General features: G+C 39.6%; 1 protein-coding gene across 10 annotated transcripts in view; it reads right to left on the bottom strand.

Annotated features, from left to right (window-relative positions):
- The window catches only part of LOC126412772 (cleavage and polyadenylation specificity factor subunit 6), a 180926-nt gene that overhangs the window by 70976 nt on the left and 86437 nt on the right, over nucleotides 1-23513 (bottom strand). For 5 of the 10 annotated variants that reach the window (XM_050082531.1, XM_050082532.1, XM_050082527.1 and 2 more), the window contains one exon: nucleotides 5863-5983. In XM_050082531.1, coding sequence (XP_049938488.1) covers nucleotides 5863-5983 — 121 coding nt within the window. The remainder of the gene's footprint in view (nucleotides 1-5862; nucleotides 5984-23513) is intronic. The other 5 variants (XM_050082534.1, XM_050082535.1, XM_050082537.1 and 2 more) reach the window with 3 other exon arrangements.

Genomic DNA, 23513 nt, shown 5'->3' on the forward strand with positions numbered 1-23513 from the left:
CTGTGATTTTTACCGTGCTGGGATACATGCCCTTGTTCAAAGATGGACCAAAACTGTAGAGATGGGCGGAGATTACATTGAAAAATGACAAAATGATCCTCAATGTTGTGGTTTTCAACCTATGTAATTGCATTTAAATTTCCTGACAATTAAACGTAGAAAAAAAAATAGGAGGCATTACTTTTTGACTGACCCTCGTACTAATCAGACATGTAAAGAGGATGGACCACGGAAGAACAAAGAAAAAAATGCCCTAAAAAGAAGTTTAAGGCAACAGGCTGGCCAAGGAAACACACTCACTGGAAATAACAGAATGGGAATCCATCATCGATATTCCTTCTCCGGAACCATGTAAACAGGCACTTCAAAAATGTATGAGTTTCACCACATTTAACTAAAAGAGTTGCTCAAGTTAAATACTAACATAAATGTGACTTCTTACATATTAATAGAGCCTGGGACCAGAATCAGGCCAAGAATCTAAGCATCTGGAGGGGTTCGTAGACAATACAGGAGTGCTATTTTTGTCAGGCCCCGATATCTAACTGCAGTAGGATGAAAAGAGAGAAGAGGTCATTCAATGGGATAACTCAAACGAGTCAGTTTGATACATGACAGCATGCTTCCTGCACCTCACTGACATGCCAAAAATAATACGTCCACAAACACCCATCTCTCTGTTCAACCTACTGCTGTCCGACAATGTACAGTGTTTTTCTTGTGGTTGGACAATTTTATAAAATTAAGTAAAGTCTTTTCTTACTGTGATAATCAGACTAAGGATTTTAAGCCTCTCACAATCGTGATGTTTCCTAGTGATCTGTATATGCAGATAATTCTGAAGGCCCACGATGTCCAAGTACAAATCTATGAGCTGCCCATATATAAATCACAGTTAAACAAAACAAATTCTGTTTTCCAACATTTGAGTACATGGTGTAATTCAAACATATTTTTCTCAATGTTTTCAAAATATATGTACTAATCAGACATGTAAAGAGGATGGACCAAGGAAGAACAAAGAAAAAAATGCCCTAAAAAGAAGTTTAAGGCAACAGGCTGGCCAAGGAAACACACTCACTGGAAATAACAGAATGGGAATCCATCATCGATATTCCTTCTCCGGAACCATGTAAACAGGCACTTCAAAAATGTATGAGTTGATTTAGCAACATAAGTGCATTTCTATACTGAATCATTATACACAGATGTTAGTGAGGCAGCATTCTAATAATGGGTGACAGTACCTGAATGTTGCTTCACCAATATCTATGTGAGTAAGGGATTGAGTGCAGAAATGTACTGTTTACTGCTGAAGCACCTTCAGAATGTGTGTAGGCAGCTCAGACATATCCGTACCCAGATGAGGATTTAATTAGGTTACTATGTGAATGTTTCAGAGTTATCAGTACATATTTTACACTTCTAATGGCCACTGTGCTGAAGTTAACCAATTGCCTGCTGGAATGGCATTCCAGCATGAGTTGCTGGAGTTGACCGTCATGTGCGCATGAGGTGTGCTTCCTTATAGGTATGAGGAGTGTGTTTCTCTCCTGCTGATGAAGGCTGTGGCTAAAATCTTTATGTAAGTGCCTTTTTTTTATTTATTTCTTTTGGCTTTGGGTTACAAGGAGTATACAGCCAACAAATAAGTGTGTCGTAATTGTGCCTGTCTGCAACTTAAATGTGCCTTATTTACTGCAAGTGGCGATCTATCTTTCCCAACATTGTAAAATAAATAAATAAATAAATAAATCAGCATATTATGGGAGAGAAACCGATTGTGGTGGGGACGTACCTTCCACAGAGCACAATTTAACAACAGGAAACAATGTAGAAATCGCGAGAGAAGGTCGTATGCGTGGAAAGGCCTACAGACATCAGAAGGTTTCAAATAGATTATGCAATGGGGAAAGGTTCAGAACTACAAAACACCACTTTAAACAGACTAGACTTTGATCAAAGTTTATTAATTTTGAAATGTAGATTAAAGCTGAAGAAACAAGATAGAAACATAACCCTTGCCACTCCTGCGATGAGTGGTGCTCGATACTGCAAATTTTATTTTCCACTCCAATGCCATGTCTCGTTCAACACCATTTTTCATTCCTCACAAGCTCCGTTTTCGAATCTGACTGTGTTAGGCATCAATACTGTATAGTACTGACCTCTAGGGAAGACTGTGTTAACTCTTTGTTGAACTTCAGCTGTTATGCCAAGTGAAACATTGTAGTAATTATTGTGTTCAAGTTAGTGGACATGAAATGTCTAGTTCTTCACACAGTTCTTTCTGAGGAATGTCTAAGTGAAAATAAGAGTGACCCTCAATTTGAGGATAACAGTGATTCATTTGTAAACAATTCCGAGTGAAATGACGATGGAATCAGTCCACCCTAAAGAGTTCAAAAAATATCACACAGTGAAAATTTTTTGTTTTATGACTTGTAAATACATTTGCAATTATTATTGTCGCTGATAGCACACGTTGTTGACATACCTACCTTACCTCCCAGGAGATGGACTCGCCCGTCCCACGTCAACGGCTTATTCACAATCGAGGGAAAAACAGTCATTTTTGAGCGAGCAATCTAACATAATGGTGTCATTATGTTTTCGAAACAGGACAACGGAGTTGGATCAAGATTGAATGTGCCAGAGTTCTTACAGCACGACAGTGTCATCAAGGTCTTCAAGAGGTGTGCAGGGAATTGGCATTGCCATACAGAACAACGGCACAATGGGTAAAAGCCTTCAATAAAGGTCAGCAAACTGTGCCAGACATGCATCGGGGAGGTCATCCTAGCGTTCTTAAAGTGCATGCTGTTGCTGCATTAGTGGAAAGTGATCGACGCCATACAATTCGTGAGCTTTCTCACGAAACCGGATTAGTGCAAGCGATTGTGTTTTGCATCCTGAAGGAATGCCTGTGCATGCGAAAAATTTCATCATGATGGGTTCCGCGTGACTTGACAGAAATACAGAAATGGATGTGTTACGACGCTGCTCAAGCGCACTCTGAGCGCCATGAGCATGAAGGAGAGGCTTTCTCACGTTGTACCTTAACACTCAATGAGACATGGGCCAGACTGTACGAGCCAAAACTGAAACACCAATCCAACAAATGGTGTCATTACGGGTCGCCACAAAAGTCGAAAGTGCGTCAGAGCCCCAGCATGGTGAAAGTTATGGTGATTCTTGTGTACGACTGTGATGGTGTCATCCTAATGCATTACGTTCCTCTATAGCAGACTGTCAATGCACTGTATTAGAGTTCATTTTTAGAGCATCACCTGCGACCAGCTTTGCAAAAGAAGCGGCGACACTTCCTGCGCAACCCACCCATTTTGCAACACAATGCACGGGCGCATACAGCACACGCTGTGGCTGCTCTGTTCGGTCGGGGGAATGGGAAGTACTGTACTATCCACCATACTCCCTGGACTTAAGTCCTTGTGACTTTAATTTGATTCCAAAGATGAAGGAAGCACTTCGTGGCATTTGCTTCAGAACTGTTCCAGAGATTCGACAGGCAGTAGACTGCTCCATTCACACTATCAACAGAACAGGCTCTGTTAATGGTATACTATGCCTTCCACATCGCTAGCAATGGGTTCTACATAATGCTGGTGATTACTTTGAAGGACAGTAACAGGTGCGAACATGTAACTCTTTTGTATCAGTTGTGAATAAATAGTTGCCACTATTTAAGTTCCAACCCTCGTGTATCCTAATTGTTGGTCAGTAGCCTCATTGTTTCCAGACAGATTAAAGTAATTGTCTGTGGTATGGCAATTTAAATAAGAGCACATGGAGTTGACCTGTGCCTGCATTATAGAGTGCAAAGGGTTAAAAAGAAGGGACCTAAATAAACTGAAACATCTAATGACCACTGAGATTACCAAAGGGAGTATAACATAATTAGTAACGAACAGGGGAAAGGAATACGATAGAGAAGGGGGCTCGAAATGGTGAAAGCAAGAGAGGAATGACTGAGCAAAAAGACAAAGCCCAGCAAAAATCCTTTGCTAATAGAGGGCATGTTAATTTAACTGATGGAAAGAGAGAACATAAAAGTGCAGCAAATGAAACAAGCAAAAGGAAACACACATCTAAAAAAGGAGACTAGCAGAGCATCATGTGACAAGGCAAGAAGAATAGTCTGAAGAGAAATGCAAAGCAGTAGAAGCAAGCACAACTACACGAGTAACAGACGTCACCCACAGGAAACTCAAAAAAACCTCCAGAGAAAAGAGAATCAGCTGTATGAACATCACGAGCTACCAATAAACTAGTAATGAGCAAAAACAGAAGGTTAAAAGAACACAGTAATGTATAGAATGTCTATACAAAGTAAAGAAACCAGATGACAAAATTATGAAAAGAGAAGCAGATGATGTTAAGGAGAGCAATTTGATATTGCAATCACTGCAACATACTGTAAACAAGAAGCAAGATGAGTTAAGGGTTTTTGATAATGTCGACAACTATCTTTTCAAGAATAACAGGGTCCACTTTTGAAGTATAGAAGAAATGGAACATGTGACAATTTCTTATATAGGTCTACACAGAAGGTAGTCTGCTCACCTATAAATAATCCAAGAAGTCTTTGATGCTCTTCAATCAGCATACCAGTGTTTGTGACAGGAAGGCTACAACAACTCAAGAGAGTGAAGCCTGCAGCTGCAAATCCTTTGAAAACTGCTAACACTGGCTGATAAAACAAGCATCAACAGTGACCGTTTCTGTTAAGATTTAAAAATGTGGTAGAGAGGTAAAAAGTGACACATGCCTGAAAAGGTAAGAGGTTTTACTGAAACCAGAAAAAGAGTGCAAAAACAGGCCAACCAGAGATGCTGGATAGGAAAACGTCAGTGATGCCACTTGAGAATCATGTATAAAATGAAAACGTCAGTGATGCCACTTGAGAAACATGTATAAAACGAACTATTGAGAGGGGGAGTCAGATCACCCTAAATACCCACGGGGAGGTACAACTTTCATGTACGTTGGTGCTCCATCCCGTATCACTTGCATGTACCGTCTGGAGAGAATCGCATGATGCACTGCCACATCTGTCATACTTAGCCTCCCAACTCTCCACCCCTCAATCCGTGTGATTATTGGCTATGGGGTTACCAAAAATCTCAAGTCTACCACTACTGTCCGACCGCATTAGGGATGCTAAATGACAACATTCGATGGCAATTTCTCACTATACTTACTGATTTGTTATACAGTGCTGTTCACAAAATTGTCCCTCAATTAATGGTTTTGTTGATGAATGACGACCAAACCACTGATCATTTGTTGTAAGTGCCATCCTCTTTGCTAAAAGACAACTGTTATGCTAATTATTGCTTTTGTATCATATGAAGAGTCATCTGAAGGTCATTTTGTGGACTTTTTTGTTTCAATGAAACTCCATGTCATTTCAAACAAGTGTATCAAATTGTATCCCAATTTTCAAATGTTAACAGAGTTTTGGATCATCCTGTAGTTCGGTTCTAACCCACCGACAGTAATGTAGGGGCTCCAAAAATTCTTCAAATTGGAGATCATACAGAGTTCAAATCCAGGTATGTAAGTGTGTAGCCAGTAGCAATTCTGCTGTGCAACATTAATCATCTCATTATAATCAGCCTGCAGTTTTCTGCCATCAATGTCTGAGCCTTAGCAGTGGTGATGTGACAGTGCACCATGTAACTATGTCAAATAACAGTTCAAAGCCTGCTATGTACTGCAGAGTGCTTCACAAGTAAAATATATGGCTAACAAAGATAGATTACTGTAAGACCCTTTAAATACATAAGAAAATTAACAACTTTGATTCTGTTTCACGTAGATAAGACAATAATAACCAACCAGGACCTGGTGGACGGTTCCATTCTGGGCGAGGTGGCGGTCCCCGTGGATCTGGCTGCATTGTTCCTGGTGGTGGGCCACGAGGGGGACCTTGTCCTGGAGGGGGACCTTGGAATGGCTGCTGAAAAAAAATTGCACCTGATTAACTGAATACATCATCATGTGGTAGCACGAATCGTGTGCTGCTCTGTCCGTAAGTTATTTTTTATGTTTCATTTTATTTCCATTGCCCTTCACAATAACATAGTGATTCCTGTAAACATAGGAGCCATTTCTGTTCTTTGCTCCACATGTGTGAAACTGTGTCAAAAGTTCCGATAAAACATTCAAACTCTTTTTTAACAAGTCTCCTATGACCACATGATCTAGCTTATAATTTGTTTAGCTCAGAAACACCAATCATGTCACCTACCAGAATTTGCAACATTGTTAACCAATATTAAATCTCTCTAATCGCTGACTCATGATGGAATGGAACTTAAAACACATATTAGCATAAAAATAACTGAGCCTGACATGCCCTAATGTAACTTCCTTGTCCAGTATCTGAAGCATGCTCAATGTGTCACCTACGTTAATGAAACAACTAAACATGTTTTTAACTTCATGAGTAATACGTAAAAGTCAACAAATGGTATCAAGAATTAAAGAATTCTCTAGAAATAAGAAACTGCTCCTATTCAAAACTTGATTAATTCAATCAGCTGACAACAGACTGATATTATTGAATGAGACATTAAGGAGTAGACAATAACTACCCATCTTTCTTAATGGCTGTAACTGATAAGAGTAATCAGTTTCTTAATTACAGACTAACGTACAGTCTTTGACACAAAACCTGGCTGCCAGCCAGCCAGCTGCTGGAGAGAGACACAAAACCTGGCTGCCAGCCAGCCAGCTGCTGGAGAGACTAAGTCCAAGTCATTGAACTAAGATAACTAGACTGTGAATGCCTCGAAAAAAAATGCTAACAATTTTTATAAAGTTTCTATGACTAAAAAATATGAACTCTTAGTAGGAAGAAAATTGTAAGAAATAGTGTTTCTTGCTGGACATTTTGATATACAATTAATAACATTAGTTCTCATATTGACCTTATTACAATTTTTTGTAAACATCAGTAAATTACACCACATGATACTTAAATCTACAGTGTTCAGAGAGCTGCAGTGTGTGTGAGCTGTATACCTCACAGGATGCTCAAAAGCAGTAGGTATGTTCATTAATTGGTGCGTTCACAGAGTATGCCGGGGGAGGTTGGGGAGGGGGTTTCACTTTCTGTCACCAGGTGAATATATGGCACTATAAGCAGTCAGAATGTGGTGTGGGTACAGCAAAAGGGGAAGGACTGAACAAAAACATAAGAGTGATTTTGTCATGTTAGTAGGCTATGGTCACAAGTTACAACACGTATTCAATATGGTCTCTCAACTCTGCAACACCCTGCATTCATGACACTGCATGGTCGACAGTTGCTCACACCATATCCAGTGTAATCAGAGTGGTATGTCGTCATATGCTATCCTTCAGAGAAAGAAGAGTCCGGATACATCTCTGACAGACACAACTTTTCAGATATTCCCACAACCAAAAGTCACATAGATTTAGGTCAGGGGATCTGGAAGGCCACATAGCTAGAAACAGCCTAGAGATGGTCAGGTCCTTAAGCCCATCTCACACAGAATAAGGTTCTCTCCAACTTTGCAAGCCAGTGCTCATAGCTGCTGGCAAGCAGGTGGGTGTCACGGCCACCCTGAAACTCTCACATAGTGCATGATTCAGTGCAGAACCTAGCTGGCTGGCTTGACACCATGAACAGAAGGGCGCGTGAATTAGTCAAACTGCAGTCTTTCTCAAACAATTGTAAAGGAACTATTTGATAAAAAAAATTTATTTTCGCACATCTTATAGCTTCATTCATCAGCTTCACAAAGAACTGCCAATTGTTTAGTTAATGATAATATTTACTGTGATATTTAGGGTTAAGTAAACTACTGCAAGAATTTCGGAAAGTTTGCAATGAAAAATAGATGTTGCTATGAATTTGTGTTTGTTGCGTGTTAGCTCATATGTTGCTGTGTATAAAATTTAGCTAACGTATTGAATTTTTCCCATTGATTACAATTCTTGTTACAACAGCTATTGGTGGTGCTAAAATATTACATCATTTATTGAAAAGTCTGTAATGATTTGAATATTGTGGTAAATATGGAAGTTTCACATATTAATCATATGATTCAGTGCTCTCCTCGTTGCGTACCAACATTTGGCAACATCTCCTTCCAATATCAGAAACTGTTTATGAGATACGAGGAAAGTGGATCGTATAAAAAGCGCTTTGTCCCAAACTCGCCCACCAGCGGGTTATCAGAACACGAATTTGGCAAATGTTAGTATGCAAAGAGAAGATTATTTAGTCATACGATTAATATGCTAATGTTTAGCACCATTAATATCTGCTGTAATGAGAATTAATGTGGGTTTAGAACACCATATGAGAGGAAGTTTCGCTTTCTTTTTATACAGATAATGGATATTTTCATAAAATATTGATATGTTTTTTAATCAGTTGCTGTTTTGATTCTGTCGCAATTTCAACTGCTTTAGAATGTTAGTGACACGAATATTTACGATCTCTGCTGTGTTTTGGAGAAAGAAGCAGATTTGAACATGGCAACAAGAGAACTTAACGTATTACTCAGAACTTGCCAAACACAATGTCTCTCTGAATAAAAATAAAGGTTATGGTAAGTCTGGGGAAAATAAATCACAGCTTCTGTTGAAATTTTAATGGAATCCTATACCCCAGCGTGTGTTTAATAATGAATGACGTGGATTCACACTGGCCAAAGAATTTAATTTCTGTATCTCAATGATCTGAGAAATACCAAAACATTTAAATCTGCAAAATCTAGTCAACTACCTACAACGGTCTAAACAGATATATCTGACAAACGGAAAGATATTTGTCATGAAAAGTATGATCCCTAATTCTGTATAGGGATAGGAAATAAAAAATGGCAGGTTAATTACTGAGGTACAGAAATAAAATCTGTTGCCCAGTTTAAGTTGATATTACTCATTATTCAAAACACAACGGCATATAGGATTTCGCCAAAATTTCAATGGAAGTTGTAATTTATTTTTCCCAGACTTATCACCACCTTTATTTTTCTTCAGGGACATGTTATCAGTGATGAGTTTTGAGTAATACATAAGGTTCCTTATCGCCACATTCAAATTGCTTTTTTCGCCAAAACACAGCAGAATTCATAAATGTTCATGTCACAAACATTCTAATGCAGTTAAACTTGCCAATAGAATCATTAAACACCAACTGATGGAAAGACACATCAATATTTTATGAAAATAACATTAGTGGTATAAAAATAAATTGAAACTTCCTCACATGTTATTCCACACCCACAGTAATTCTTGTTACAACAGCTATTGATGGTGCTACAATATTACATCATTTATTGAAAAATCTGTAATGATTTGAATATTGTGGTAAATGTGGAAGTTTCGCATATTAATCATATGATTCAGTGCTCTCCTCGTTGCATACCAACATTTGCCATCATCATCTTCCAACATCAGAAACTGTTTACGAGATACAAGGAATTTTGCAAACATTTTATTCTGGCTGTTTTGCTGGCAGGAGAGTTTGGAACGAAGCGTTTTATATATGATCCATTTTCTTGACACTGGTAAGAGACAGCAATACCTTTCAAAGTTCAAGGAAAAATTTAATACATTAGCTAAATTTGATACACAGCAACTTATGAGCTAACATGCACCAAACGAAAATTCATAGCAACCTCTATTCCTCACTAAACTTTCCAAAATTCTTGCAATAGCTTACTTAATTCTAAAATATCACAGTAAATCTCACCTTTAATATAATGATAGGCAATTCATCATAAAGCTGACAAATGAAGCGATAAGATGTGCAAGAATAAACTTTTTTACCAAATAGTTCCTTTACAATCATTTGAGAAGGAACACATGACTGTCAGCGGACACGTGATGTTTTGTTTGGTCTCAAGGTTTAACTAACATTTGTCTTGAGTTCTCACTCTGTAGGCTGACATCAGTCGCCAAACAGGACTTCTGCCTGAGCAGCGCAGATAGTATGCAGGGAATCCAACTAGGCTTCACAAGAAAAATAGCAGCAAACCTATGTGGGAAACACGCACAGCTCCTTGCAGGGCAGCTGGCCAGCAGACAACAGAGCTCTCAAGGGGTCCGTCACATGAGCTGGCAAGTAAGACGAGCTTTACCAAAGGTTTCTCAAGTAAATCTTTCACCTGGCAAGCACCATGTGGTGTCACCCCATTTTGCACGAAAGTAGCATTGTGGACACAGTTGCATTCTTGCAAAGCTAGAATCACGTGTTGCACAAGGAGGTCCTTATAATGTGCAGAGAGAAAAATGGATCATGAATTAATGTGCTTGTGAAATCACACCACACAGTCACATAAGCTGAGTGCAGCAGATGTTCCTGCATAACTTGTGGTAGAGTAGAATCCCATATGCGAAAGCTCTGGGCATTCACAGCACTGTGTGAAGTCAAATGTGCCTCATCCAGTCAAAGAATATTCCCCGTCCACGTGCCATCCATTTTCCCGTGTGCCAAAAAACAAAGAGCAAAGTCATGGCATTTGTAGCCTATCTTGGGGATTCATTTAGTACGCATTTTGCGCTCCAAAACCTTTTGAATAGCTGACCACGGAGAGTCAATTCCAATGACACAGTTTGAGCACTGACTGCAAGTATGTGCTGCACAGTTGCCTATAGCTATAGCAACTTCATCAACAACAGCCATGGGAATGGGCGACCCCTCTCTCTTCCTGTAGTCCAGTCAAATGGTGCACAAAAAGCGCTTGAAGTGGAAAGTTCTGATCCAATTGCGGAACATGAATCTGAAGCTGTTCAACAAAATGCATACATGACAATTAGTAAAAAAACACATCGAAAATAATGTTTTTTGTGGTTTTCAGCTTATGACTTGCAAGGCATGCTATTTACATGGTTTTATAGTAAAATAAAGAGGAGAAAACTACCTATGATTTAAGTCTCCAATATTGTTTTGTACGTTGTATAGTTTCCACAGCAGGGAAATAAATTATTTCATCTTTCAATGTGTTTACCTGGCAAATTGTAAAAGAAACCCTTCAGTGTGTCCTTTGCAGCCACGAACTCGAATGTGCCCCCATCTGTCTCTCTCTGTACTTACGGTTGCGCCCCACTCCAAATTGCCGCCGCTTATCTTTTACCTAGTAAACCAAAGAGGCTCTTCTTTGTGTCCTTAGTGTCCTCGAATTCCCCTTGTATTAGATCATGCGAGGGAGAGGGAGAGGGGGGGGGGGCATGATCTTCATGCCTACATACCTTGCAATCTTCAGTTCCCCAGTTCGTTTACATTCACTGGCACAGTAGCGCAATGTTTCTCTCTGCAATAGCATGAAGTTGTGTTTCCCACATGTTTTCGTTGAGATATAGCATGACAATTCTATTGTAATATCCAGTGTATGTGTTTTATTTGTGAAAAAGATTTGAATGAGGGCGGAGTGAAAGCAGTGAAGGAAATGGAGTATAAACATTATGTGATTCCAGCAAAAAAAGAAATGAAACGAAGGATACTGTTTCGGGGAGAAGTAAAACATCTATTAGACTACAAGTCTCATGTCAAAAAAGTTACATAAATGAAACAATGATAGCTGCACACGTGAAGTAAGCTTCTGAACAAAGCACATCTTCAAGAAAACTGAGAGCATCCTCTCACTACCTTCATTTCAAAACACATTATTTTGTGTGTGGAACAGGTTATTTGTGAATATTATGCAAGGTCACAACAATGACTGCCTTCTCACAAACATAATTTGGTGCATCTGGTGACGAAGATAGAGATGATAGATACAGTTACGAAAGAGGCAGCTACATGGTGATGACTTCAGTGTGGGACTTAACAGAATCCAGCCGGTAACAGACATGGTGGCTGCTGACTGTCAACAGCATAATAAATATTTAAAGAAAACTCTGTCTTAGTAGACCCAATGTTGAATGGGTGATGGTGGGAAGAATAAGGCTGGTCCTCATGCTGGAGAGCTTGAGGGAGCCGTGAATGACATTTTCACTTTTATGAAAAGCATATGAAGGACTGTCAATTTTCATTTGACGAGCTATTGACTCAAGATAGAGAGTAACTACATTCCTAAAAAAAAAACTGTATGCAACTTATATTGGAGTGATTGGGGGAAGTTGTTGTCATATCAAATATCAAACAGAATACAATCATATGCTTAAGACTATTGGTCATAAGATTATGACAGATGCATGGTACATCGAAAAACATTCGTCAGAAAAGGACGAACACCTTCAATTAGTTGAGACAACAGCTGATGCAATTCTTGAAGAAATACTGTCAGCACTATACCATGGATGACTATCCTCCTCCAGACTTTTTCTGGGACAAAAATGCCTTGTTCCAAAGGTTCTCAAGGTCTTCTTAGAAACACTAATAGACAAGAAGAAGCACGGGAACACCAACAAGTGCTAAAAAAATTTTTTTGCAGTACAGGTCATGAAAACAGATTGATGATGTGTCATCTTTGATATTCTGCATCTTTTATTCTGAAGCTCTTTGTCTCAAAGTGTCAGCAATCATGAGACCATCACTGCAAATAGACCCAACAACTTTCCATCAACTTGTTCATGACAAAGTAGATTTTAACACACACACACTGAATGGATATAATATTTCCATGCAGCTGGGAAAATACATTTGACAGCCCCTAGAAATGCTATTGCTCCAAATCAAAGAACTGTCCGAGTAAAGAGAACAATACCAGCTTAACTAGTTGCTGGGATGGGAATAGTTTCCTTAAAACACTTTGAGAAAGCAAGTTCTCTTGACTTAATGAATATCAACACTGAAGATCTCAAACAGCTATTTGTTTCACCCGATACTATCACAGGTGCAGATCTGATTTGGCTTTATCGCGCCCTCTTTGGTGCATATCTTATTTGGCTTTATAGTAATTGGGAAGATGTGCCCAAGATTCCAGGATGGAGTGATTTCATGGAGCAAATCATGAGTGGTCTCCTTCTGACACAACTTATGCTGCTTGTCTGCCATTTATAAATACTCCAGTATCTGATGACATTACCATGGATACACAGCTTTACACATTTCCACAAATCGATGAATCAACAAGCAACTGTGAACACCTTTGATCAGCTTCTATGTCCAAAGGCAAAATTTATTCTAGCTTGCTAACAAGGAGCTACCAATTTTGATAATATCATTAGAATAGATGGAATTCATGTGCTGATGACATTCTTGTAGGCTGTAGGCTACTTAATGGATGGCAGTTGGTTGAAAGAGCTGTTCAATATACCCACTGCACTCCGCAGAGAAAATCCTGACAGAACATTCCTACTCAAGACACATTAGAACATGTCAATTAGCGCATGTAACCCTGTCAAAAATTATCTTTGAGATAATGATTTAGCCCCACCTCTTCAACGAAAACTTGCAGAACTCTAAAGTGATGGAGACAGGTCACTGATTTTGTTAGCACACAAAAAAGAGATTGTAGAGGAATCAGCAACCAACTTTTCTGCACTGCTCCAGCTAACTGTGGTGCTACTTCGAATTTATCGACTCCATACTTTGACATGGTTATGCACGTTTAGCTATTCATTGAAGCTAAAACAGCAGGGAAGTGGAACCTCCATCTCCAAATTACCTACCAAGTGCTCCCCTACTTCCGTGCTTGAAAGTGCTGGCAGGTCGACAGACACACAAACATGCACACAAAATTCAAGCTTTCGCAACAAACTGTTGCCTCATCAGGAAAGAGGGAAGGAGAGGGAAAGACGAAAGGATGTGGGTTTTAAGGGAGAGGGTAAGGAGTCATTCCAATCCCGGGAGCGGAAAGACTTACCTTAGGGGGAAAAAAGGACGGGTATACACTCGCGCGCGCGCACACACACACACACACACACACATATCCATCCACACATATACAGACACAAGCAGACATATTTAAAGACCAAATATATATATATATATATATATATATATATATATATATATATATATATATAAATTTGGTCTTTAAATATGTCTGCTTGTGTCTGTATATGTGTGGATGGATATGTGTGTGTGTGTGTGTGTGTGCGCGCGCGAGTGTATACCCGTCCTTTTTTCGTCTTTCCCTCTCCTGCCTTCTTTCCTGATGAGGCAACAGTTTTTATATATATATATATATATATATATATATATATATATATATATATATATATATATATATATATAAAAACAAAGATGAGGTGACTTACCGAACAAAAGCGCTGGCAGGTCGACAGACACACAAACAAACACAAACACACACACAAAATTCAAGCTTTCGCAACAAACTGTTGCCTCATCAGGAAAGAGGGAAGGAGAGGGAAAGACGAAAGGAAGTGTGTTTTAAGGGAGAGGGTAAGGAGTCATTCCAATCCCGGGAGCGGAAAGACTTACCTTAGGGGGAAAAAAGGACAGGTATACACTCGCACACACACACACACATATAAACAAAGATGATGTGACTTACCAAATGAAAGTGCTGTCAGGTCGACAGACACACAAACAAACACAAACATACACACAAAATTCAAGCTTTCACAACAAACTGTTGCCTCATCAGGAAAGAAGGAAGGAGAGGGAAAGACGAAAGGATGTGGGTTTTAAGGGAGAGGGTAAGGAGTCATTCCAATCCCGGGAGCGGAAAGACTTACCTTAGGGGGGAAAAAGGACGGGTATACACTCGCACACACACACATATCCATCCACACATATACAGACAGAAGCAGACATATTTAAATCTTTTTCACAAATAAAACACATACATTGGATATTACAATAGAATTGTCATGTTATATCTCAACGAAAACATGTGGGAAACACAACTTCATGCTACTGCAGAGAGAAACATTGCAGACATATTTAAATATGTCTGCTTGTGTCTGTATATGTGTGGATGGATATGTGTGTGTGTGTGTGTGCGCGCGAGTGTATACCCGTCCTTTTTCCCCCTAAGGTAAGTCTTTCCGCTCCCGGGATTGGAATGACTCCTTACCCTCTCCCTTAAAACCCACATTCTTTCGTCTTTCCCTCTCCTTCCTTCTTTCCTGATGAGGCAACAGTTTGTTGCGAAAGCTTGAATTTTGTGTGTATGTTTGTGTTTGTTTGTCTGTCTGTCGACCTGCCAGCACTTTCATTTGGTAAGTCACATCATCTTTGTTTATATGTGTGTGTGTGCGAGTGTATACCCGTCCTTTTTTCCCCCTAAGGTAAGTCTTTCCGCTCCCGGGATTGGAATGACTCCTTACCCTCTCCCTTAAAACCCACTTCCTTTCGTCTTTCCCTCTCCTTCCCTCTTTCCTGATGAGGCAACAGTTTGTTGCGAAAGCTTGAATTTTGTGTGTATGTTTGTGGTTGTATGTGTGTCTGTCGACCTGCCAGCACTTTCATTTGGTAAGTCAAATCATCTTTGTTTTTAGATATATATTTCCTACGTGGAATGTTTCCCTCTATATATGAGGAAATGGAGATGGTGTGTGAAGCAGCATTCACTAGTTCAGAACAACATGTGGACATGAGGGAATCTTAGATTAAAAATTATACCAGTGATTTTTAAAAAATTATGGAGTGGTTTATGCAACACTATCCTTTCCTCACATCACAAACATCTTATCTCTTACCACTGCTTTTGTAGGAGACAGCACCATCAACTGTCACGTGGCCAAGGACACTGGACTTCACCCAGTTGATAGAATTGTGGGTGGCGACTTTTAGACTGTTAAATTCTACAGAAAGGAGAAAGTTTTGCCACCTGCTGTGCAATCAAAATAAGTGATTAAACCATCCCCACCAGTCCTACAAATATTTTTCAAAGAATCATAATTATTAATCAACCTCATGAGGAACTTCAAGAGTTCTTAAAACACAAGCTGTATCCTTACCCAGTGTCTCTTTTAGATGAAAAGGAACTAAGTCTGCTTTATACAAAGCTTTCACACCAAGTGCACAGATAGATGGAGGATACTTGCTGCACAGCGCCATGCAAACCAATCTCATCAATTTGTGAAAGTTATGTTTCGTTTATTAAGTCCAAGTACAAGGATAGTGCTGTAGTCTTTGATGGTTACCCCCAAGAAGCATTAAATATGCTGAGTGAGCAAAAAGATCATGCAAACAGATGTCAGTAGATTTCATGCTCAACGAAAAACTCAAACAAACACAAACATACACACGAAATTCAAGCTTTCGCTACAAACTGTTGCCTCATCAGGAAAAAGGGAAGGAGAGGGAAAGACGAAAGGATGTGGGTTTTAAGGGAGAGGGTAAGGAGTCATTCCAACCCAGGGAGCGGAAAGACTTACGTCTGGGGGGAAAAAAGAACAGGTATACATGCACGCGCGCCCACACACACACACACACACACACACACACACACACACACACACACAAGCAGTCTGTGTATGTGCGGATGGATATGTGTGTGTGTGCGCGCGAGTGAATACCTGTCACACACACACACACACACACACACACACACACACACACACACACACACACACACATATATATATATATATATATATATATATATATATATATATATATATATATGTCTTTAAATATGTCTGCTTGTGTGTGTGTGTGTGTGTGTGTGTGTGTGTGTGTGTGTGTGTGTGCGCGGGCGCGCGCGCGCGCGCGCGAGCGTATACCCGTCCTTTTTTCCCCCCCTAAGGTAAGTCTTTCCGCTCCCGGGATTGGAATGACTCCTTACCCTCTCCCTTAAAACCCACTTTCCTTTCGTCTTTCCCTCTCCTTCCCTCTTTCCTGATGAGGCAACAGTTTGTTGCGAAAGTTTGGATTTTGTGTGTATGTTTGTGTTTGTTTGAGTTTTTCGTTGAGCATGAAATCTACTGACATCTGTTTGCATGATCTTTTTGCTCACTCAGCATATTTAATGCTTCTTGGGGGTTTGTAGATATATTTTTCCCACGTGGAATGTTTCCCTCTAATATATATATATATATATATATATATATATATATATATATATATATATATATATATATAGTTATAATAGAGGGAAACATTCCACGTAGGAAATATATATCTAAAAACAAAGATGATGTGACTTACCAAATGAAAGTGCTGGCAGGTCGACAGACACACAAACAAACACAAACATACACACAAAATTGTGTGTATGTTTGTGTTTGTTTGTGTGTCTGTCGACCTGCCAGCACTTTCATTTGGTAAGTCACATCATCTTTGTTTTTAGATATATATATATATATATATATATATATATATATATATATATATATAAAGGTCTCATTTCAATATTGAAGGGCAACTTTACAGCAGCTGGCATTCACACAAAAGCTGGCACATGATGATAAGGATACACTTCTTGTAACCACAGCATTGGAATTCAACAACAACGTAAGTCTGCAGTAGTTGTGGGCGAAGATGTACATTTTCTCGTGATCATGATTAGTGGTCGTTGGAGTGTACATTCAAATGCACATCTTCTGAAAATAGGCAAAGGGATAGTTTCACAAAACACTTTTCTCTACACACTGCCAACCAGAACAATCCACCAGTGACATATTGCTTCTCATGCCATGAGAGGATGTGATGTAACTTTAGCTTTGTGCAAAGGAAGGAAAAAGAAGTTTCTCCAAACCCTCAAGAAAAAGCCTGTTCTAACCACAACCACAAGAGTCTTGAAAATCCTATAACACATGCTGATGTTGTAACTAACACAGGCCTTATACCTTTTCATTGCACTGTCCAAACTGACTGACAAGGGAGGCATGTCAATGAACAAATTGAGGCATAAATGGTACCTTAGGTCTGCACACAGAACAATAACACATTTGGCATCCCAAACTCCTACCAAGGCTGTAGCACAGCAAAACTAACTGAGAGTATTCTTTCAAGTACAACAATGTCTTGGAAGTTAAGAAGATACTGGGCAATGGGGTCCAAAGAAAGCAAAAGGTGGTCTGTAGCCAGTACCAATGCTACAGTCACCCACACCTGAAGCAGTTTTAAAACATTTCTTGTAAAGGCATGAAGACCTGTCAGCCCGACTGTGGATACAAAAAAGCAGGCCTCAACTGTTCCAATATCTGCGTGAACTACGAGAATAGCTGCACTGACACGCCCATTGCAGAAACAGAAGAAGCAGCAGAGATGACCCAACATTCCCAGATTACTTGAAGCTGACAATGCCTAAATAATTCTATTTTGCTTTATTTCTTCACTCACTATTTGTGTGTTCAAAATAAGTTTCTCAATAGGTACTGCTTTTGTATCTGTTCAATAAATTGTCAAGTACATTATAATCACATTATTCAAGGTAATATGGGGGAGAAGATGCACAAATAATCGAAAAACACAAAAAATCAAGATGTTTTCAAATACGTTCAGGACAATATCTACTGGGCGGGTAGTAGCAACAGTGGCTGATGTCTCTGTGTGCTCACGTGTAGCTTGGCTCAGTCGTCTTCCACTGCCTGTCTGGCTTAGCATCCACTCCTGGCACTAATGGCCGGCAACCCATGCTGCTGGCCCTTTGTGTGCCCAACGTGCATGCCTTTTTTAAGACGTGTGAATAATTCATAAACTGGATAATCTGTATATGACTTATCAGGAGAGGAGTACAATGTATCTGAAATTAATCATTGATTATCTGTTTTCAGCACAGAAGAACTGGAAGGCTGCCCTGAAGAAATTGTGGAAACTGTGTCTAAGAGGGCTCCATATTAGTACTTAAATACATATAAATTGTACAGAAATTCACTTCTTATTAACATTTACAGAATGGTTATCTGCATAAAACTAAAAATATATATTAATGGTGTTTTTGCTATTTTCCAAACATTACAGATTTCCCCAATATTTCAACACTCCTGCTTGGAAACCACATGAAGTGAGGGACATAAATTGTACGTAATTTTCTACTCTACTTTACTACAGGACCAGTTTGTGTAAATAGCTTGCTTTGCAAGTTATAAGCTGAAAACAATTTTTAAAAAATCTTATTTATAGTGGTTTTTGGTGCTTTCTCGTATATGGAGAGAAAGGTTTTGTTGGATGCCTCCACATTCAAGTTCAGCGTACCAAAAAACAATAAATAAATCACCAAATAAAGTTAAAGCAGAACTTTTCACTTCAAACTACCATTTTACTTGCCTACTGCTGCAGCAGCTAATTCACTTTTTCTTTAAATTATTTGATCGTATTCTTTAGCCCATTTATTGACATGGAGCCAATTCACAGCTGTTCCTGTTGACAATGCATCGCAGCTATTGCAGCCGTTCTGGTAAATCAACTTCATCAGTAGTCCGCAGCCGTTGTGTTCTGTATGGGAAACATCAACCCTCTTAACCCTTTAAACCAACAGTCGCTTCACTAATGAAATCAACACATATCGCCAAGTAATAAACAGCATAATGACATCAGATCAGGAAATATTTCACATTCAGACAGCTTACAGCATCATATTTTCACCTGGTAGCAGAAAGTACGATTTATTTTTTCAGCATACTCTACAAGCACACCAGTTAATGAACATACCTATGTGTTTCAGCATCCCGTGATGTACACAGCCCACACCTCAGCACTCTGAACACTATCAGTTTAAATATAACTACCCAGTATTTTTGATTTGTCAATGCATACTTGGTATATATGCACTGACTATCATACTTCGATGCTTGAAGCTTTAAGTACACTTTAGCAAAATACACTATGTGATCAGAAGTATCCGAACACCCCCAAAACCATATGTTTTTCATATTAGGTGCATTGTGCTCCCACCTACTGCCAGGGACTACATATCAGCGACCTCAGTAGTCATTAGACATCATGGAAGAGCAGAATGGGGCGCTCCGTGGAACTCACGGACTTCGAACGTGGTCAGGTGATTGGGTGTCACTTGTGTCATACGTCTGCACGCGAGATACTCCTAAACGTCCCTAGGTCCATTGTTTCCGATGTGATGGTGAAATGGAAACATGAAGGGACACGTACAGCACTGATCTTGTCTGTTGACTGACAGAGACTGCCGACAGTTGAAGGAGGTCATAATGTGTAATAGGAAGACATCTATCCAGACCACCACACAGGAATTCCAAACTGCAAAAGGATCCACTACACATACTATGACAGTTAGGTGGGAGGTGAGAAAACTTGGATTTCATGGTCGAGCGGCTGATCATAAGCCACACATCACGCCAGTAAATGCCAAACGACACCTCACTTGGTGTAAGGAGTGTAAACATTGGATGATTGAACAGTAGAAAAACGTGATGTGGATGACGAATCATGGTACACAATGCGGCGATCCAATGGCAGGGTGTGTGTATGGGGAATGCCCAGTGAACATCATCTGCCAATGTCTGTAGTGCCAACAGTAAAATTCAGAGGCGGTGGTGATATGGTGTGGTCATGTTCTTCACGGAGGGGGCTTGCACCCCTTGTTGTTTTGCATGGCACTATCGTAACATGCTTACATTGATGTTTTAAGCACCTTCTTGCTTCCTTCTTGCACTGTTGAAGAGCAATTTGAGGTTGGCAATTGCATCTTTCAACACAATCAAGCACCTGTTCATGATGCACGGCCTGTGGCGGAGTGGTTACACAACAATAACATCCCTGTAATGTACTGGCCTGCACAGAATCCTGACCTGAATCATATAGAACACCTCTGAGATTATTTTGGAATGCCGACTTCATGCCAGGCCTCACCAACCGACATCGATTCCCCTCACAGTGCAGCACTCCATGAAGAATGGGTTGCCAATCCCCAAGAAACCTTCCAGCACCTGATTGAACATATGCCTGCGAGAGTGGAAGTTGTCATCAAGACTAAGGGTGGGCCGAAACCATATTGAATTCCAGCATTACCGATAGAGAGTGCCAGGAACTTGTAAGTCATTTTCAGCCAGGTGTCTGGATACTTTTGGTCACATAGTGTTTCTATCTAAAAAGTAGACTACAATCATGTCACTTCCCTTACAAGTTTCTAATCTGGAATTATTTACAGTTGATAATCAAAATTAAGATTATTTTTTCATAATTAATAACTATTTGTTTTTCTTCTTATTTTATGGTTAGTTTGTGTAGTCTACTTTCCGCCACACTATCCTGAAACATCCCAAAAAATGTCAGACCTCTAGCCCAAATAGATTTCTTGTGCATAAAATAACCATGTCAGAAAATTCAATTCAGTGTTATATTTGATCTGTGTCTCAGTATCTAACACACCTAACCTCACAGTTTTGAATCCAACTAACACTGTTTTCAGCTGGCATTCCCACATCAAATGTTTGAAATGCTGATTCACATTTTGCGTCTTCCTATGTAAGCACCATGATGAAAGTACTGTCATGCAGACCCCTTTTTATGGGCATAATTGCTTCCAACACACCAAATGGAGGGAGTGATGCTGAACATAAACTTCACCAGTTGCAAGTGCATTCCTGCATCCACATCATGGATGTACACCATTGTCAAAAAGCCCATGCTGTGGATTATCATCTGTGGAAGCTTTATGGAAGAAGGTAGCCCAAACAGCTTTCCTTGTGGTCTCTATCAGCTTGACTCCTTCTTTTGGCTAAACCATATCAGAGCTGCAGCTTTTCCACCTTTCCTTAGTGTGATGACCGCGACAACCTATAGATTTGTTATCACTGAGTTCTTTCCCTTCATAAAGTTCCAAAACTATATGCCCAGCAACTTCTGCACTCATCCAATAATCTCTAGCTTTTCAATTTATACAGTATTTTCATGAAGCATCAAACCACTTTGATTCTCCATCTCCGAGGTACTTCACATTATGTACACCATTACTCTCTTTTGACCTTTATAAGATTCTGAGAACTCCCTTTGATTCCATCCCATCAACGTAACAAGAAAAATTCCTTGTTGCTTCCTCTGAAGCCATGGCATTAAAAATTCGATGTTCATCACCTTTACATTTCCTAGGCATGTTTTGGTGATGAATGCCATTCAATGATAGGTGACCAAACTACTGTGTGCTGGCCCATCAAAGGCTGCAGCTATGTCTATTTCACCTCCATTGCACATCAGTGCCTTCCACTGCTTTCAACATATACAGAACACTCACTTGACTAAGGCTGTCAAAAGTACACATACTTCTCAAATTTTTGAGGTGGTGGCATATCCGTGTCAGCACCTTATATTTGCGCTGCTCTTCTGTCCTTCCCAATAAACTCCATTCCATCACTAGTCTATTATTTTAATTATAAACTCATCCTTTGCATACTCCATACAAACACCCAGTTTATTTATTCCATTAGTTACTCCATAGGAATCACGGAACACTAAGCTTACTGGCAACACCTTTCCAGCCTTTAATATTTACAATTTTAATACCACCACTTGCACAGAGTGAACACGAAGCAACATTCTCTAAAAGCTTACAAAAAACGCTCCGTTCTCTTAGGAGCCTTACTCTGGATACACAAATATTTGAGTTTCTGTCTGTAAGTGCTTGGAAGTACCAAACCCACTTTTTGGAGGCATAAGTGCTATTGAGAATGACAAAACAGCAACAACTCAAACTATAGAAAAGCATATAACAAAATAACATTCAAAACTAAAGATACAAAAACAGAACACACATGATCATGGTAAAGTGTATTTCTTAAAAGAGCTGCCTACTCTTACAACTGTTGTATAGTATATATGAGGGGTGGAACTCAAATAATGGCAACTATTTATTCCCAATCAATACAAAAGAGTTACATGTATGCACCTGTTACTGTCCTTCAAAGTTGTTAGCAGCATTGTGTAGAACCTACTGCCAGTGATTTAGAAGGCGTAGTGTACTGTTAGCAGAGTCTGTTCTGTTGCTGGTGCGATTGGTGCGGTCTACTGCCTGTCGAATCTCTGGAACAGTTCTGAAGCGAATGCCACGAAGTGGTCCCTTCATCTTCGAAATCAAATCAAAGTCATAAGGACTTAAGTCCAGGGAGTATGGTGGATAGTACAGTACTTCCCAGTCCCATCGACCAAAAAGAGTAGCCACACCTTGCGCTGTACGTGCCCGCGCATTGTGCAAAATGATGGGTGGGTTGCACAGAAAGTGTCAACGCTTCTTTTGCAAAGCTGGTGGCAGGTGATGCTCCAAAAACGAACAGTAATACAGTGCATTGACAGTCTGCTGTGGAGGAAAGTAATGTGTTAGGATAACACAATCACAGTCGTACACGAGAATCACTGTAACTTTAGACCCCTCCTTTGGCACCATCAACAGAACAGGCTCCACTAACGGTGTACTACGCCGTCCACATCACTGGCTATGAGTTCTACATAACGCTGGTGACTACTTTGAAGGACAGTAACAGGTGCAAACATGTAACTCTTTTGTATTGGTTGTGAATAAACAGTTGCCACTATTTAAGATCGAACCCTCATATTTCTCAAATGGGTGTCATCTGGAGTGAGAAAACAGCAGAAAGACGCATGTGACTGTACATCAAGAGATCCTGCAGTTGCTTTTTGCAGAAAAACCAAATTTCCAATGTCGAGTTCAATTCATTTA

The sequence above is a fragment of the Schistocerca serialis genome, chromosome 7, assembly GCF_023864345.2.
Source record: "Schistocerca serialis cubense isolate TAMUIC-IGC-003099 chromosome 7, iqSchSeri2.2, whole genome shotgun sequence".
Classification (NCBI taxonomy): Eukaryota; Metazoa; Arthropoda; class Insecta; order Orthoptera; family Acrididae; genus Schistocerca; species Schistocerca serialis.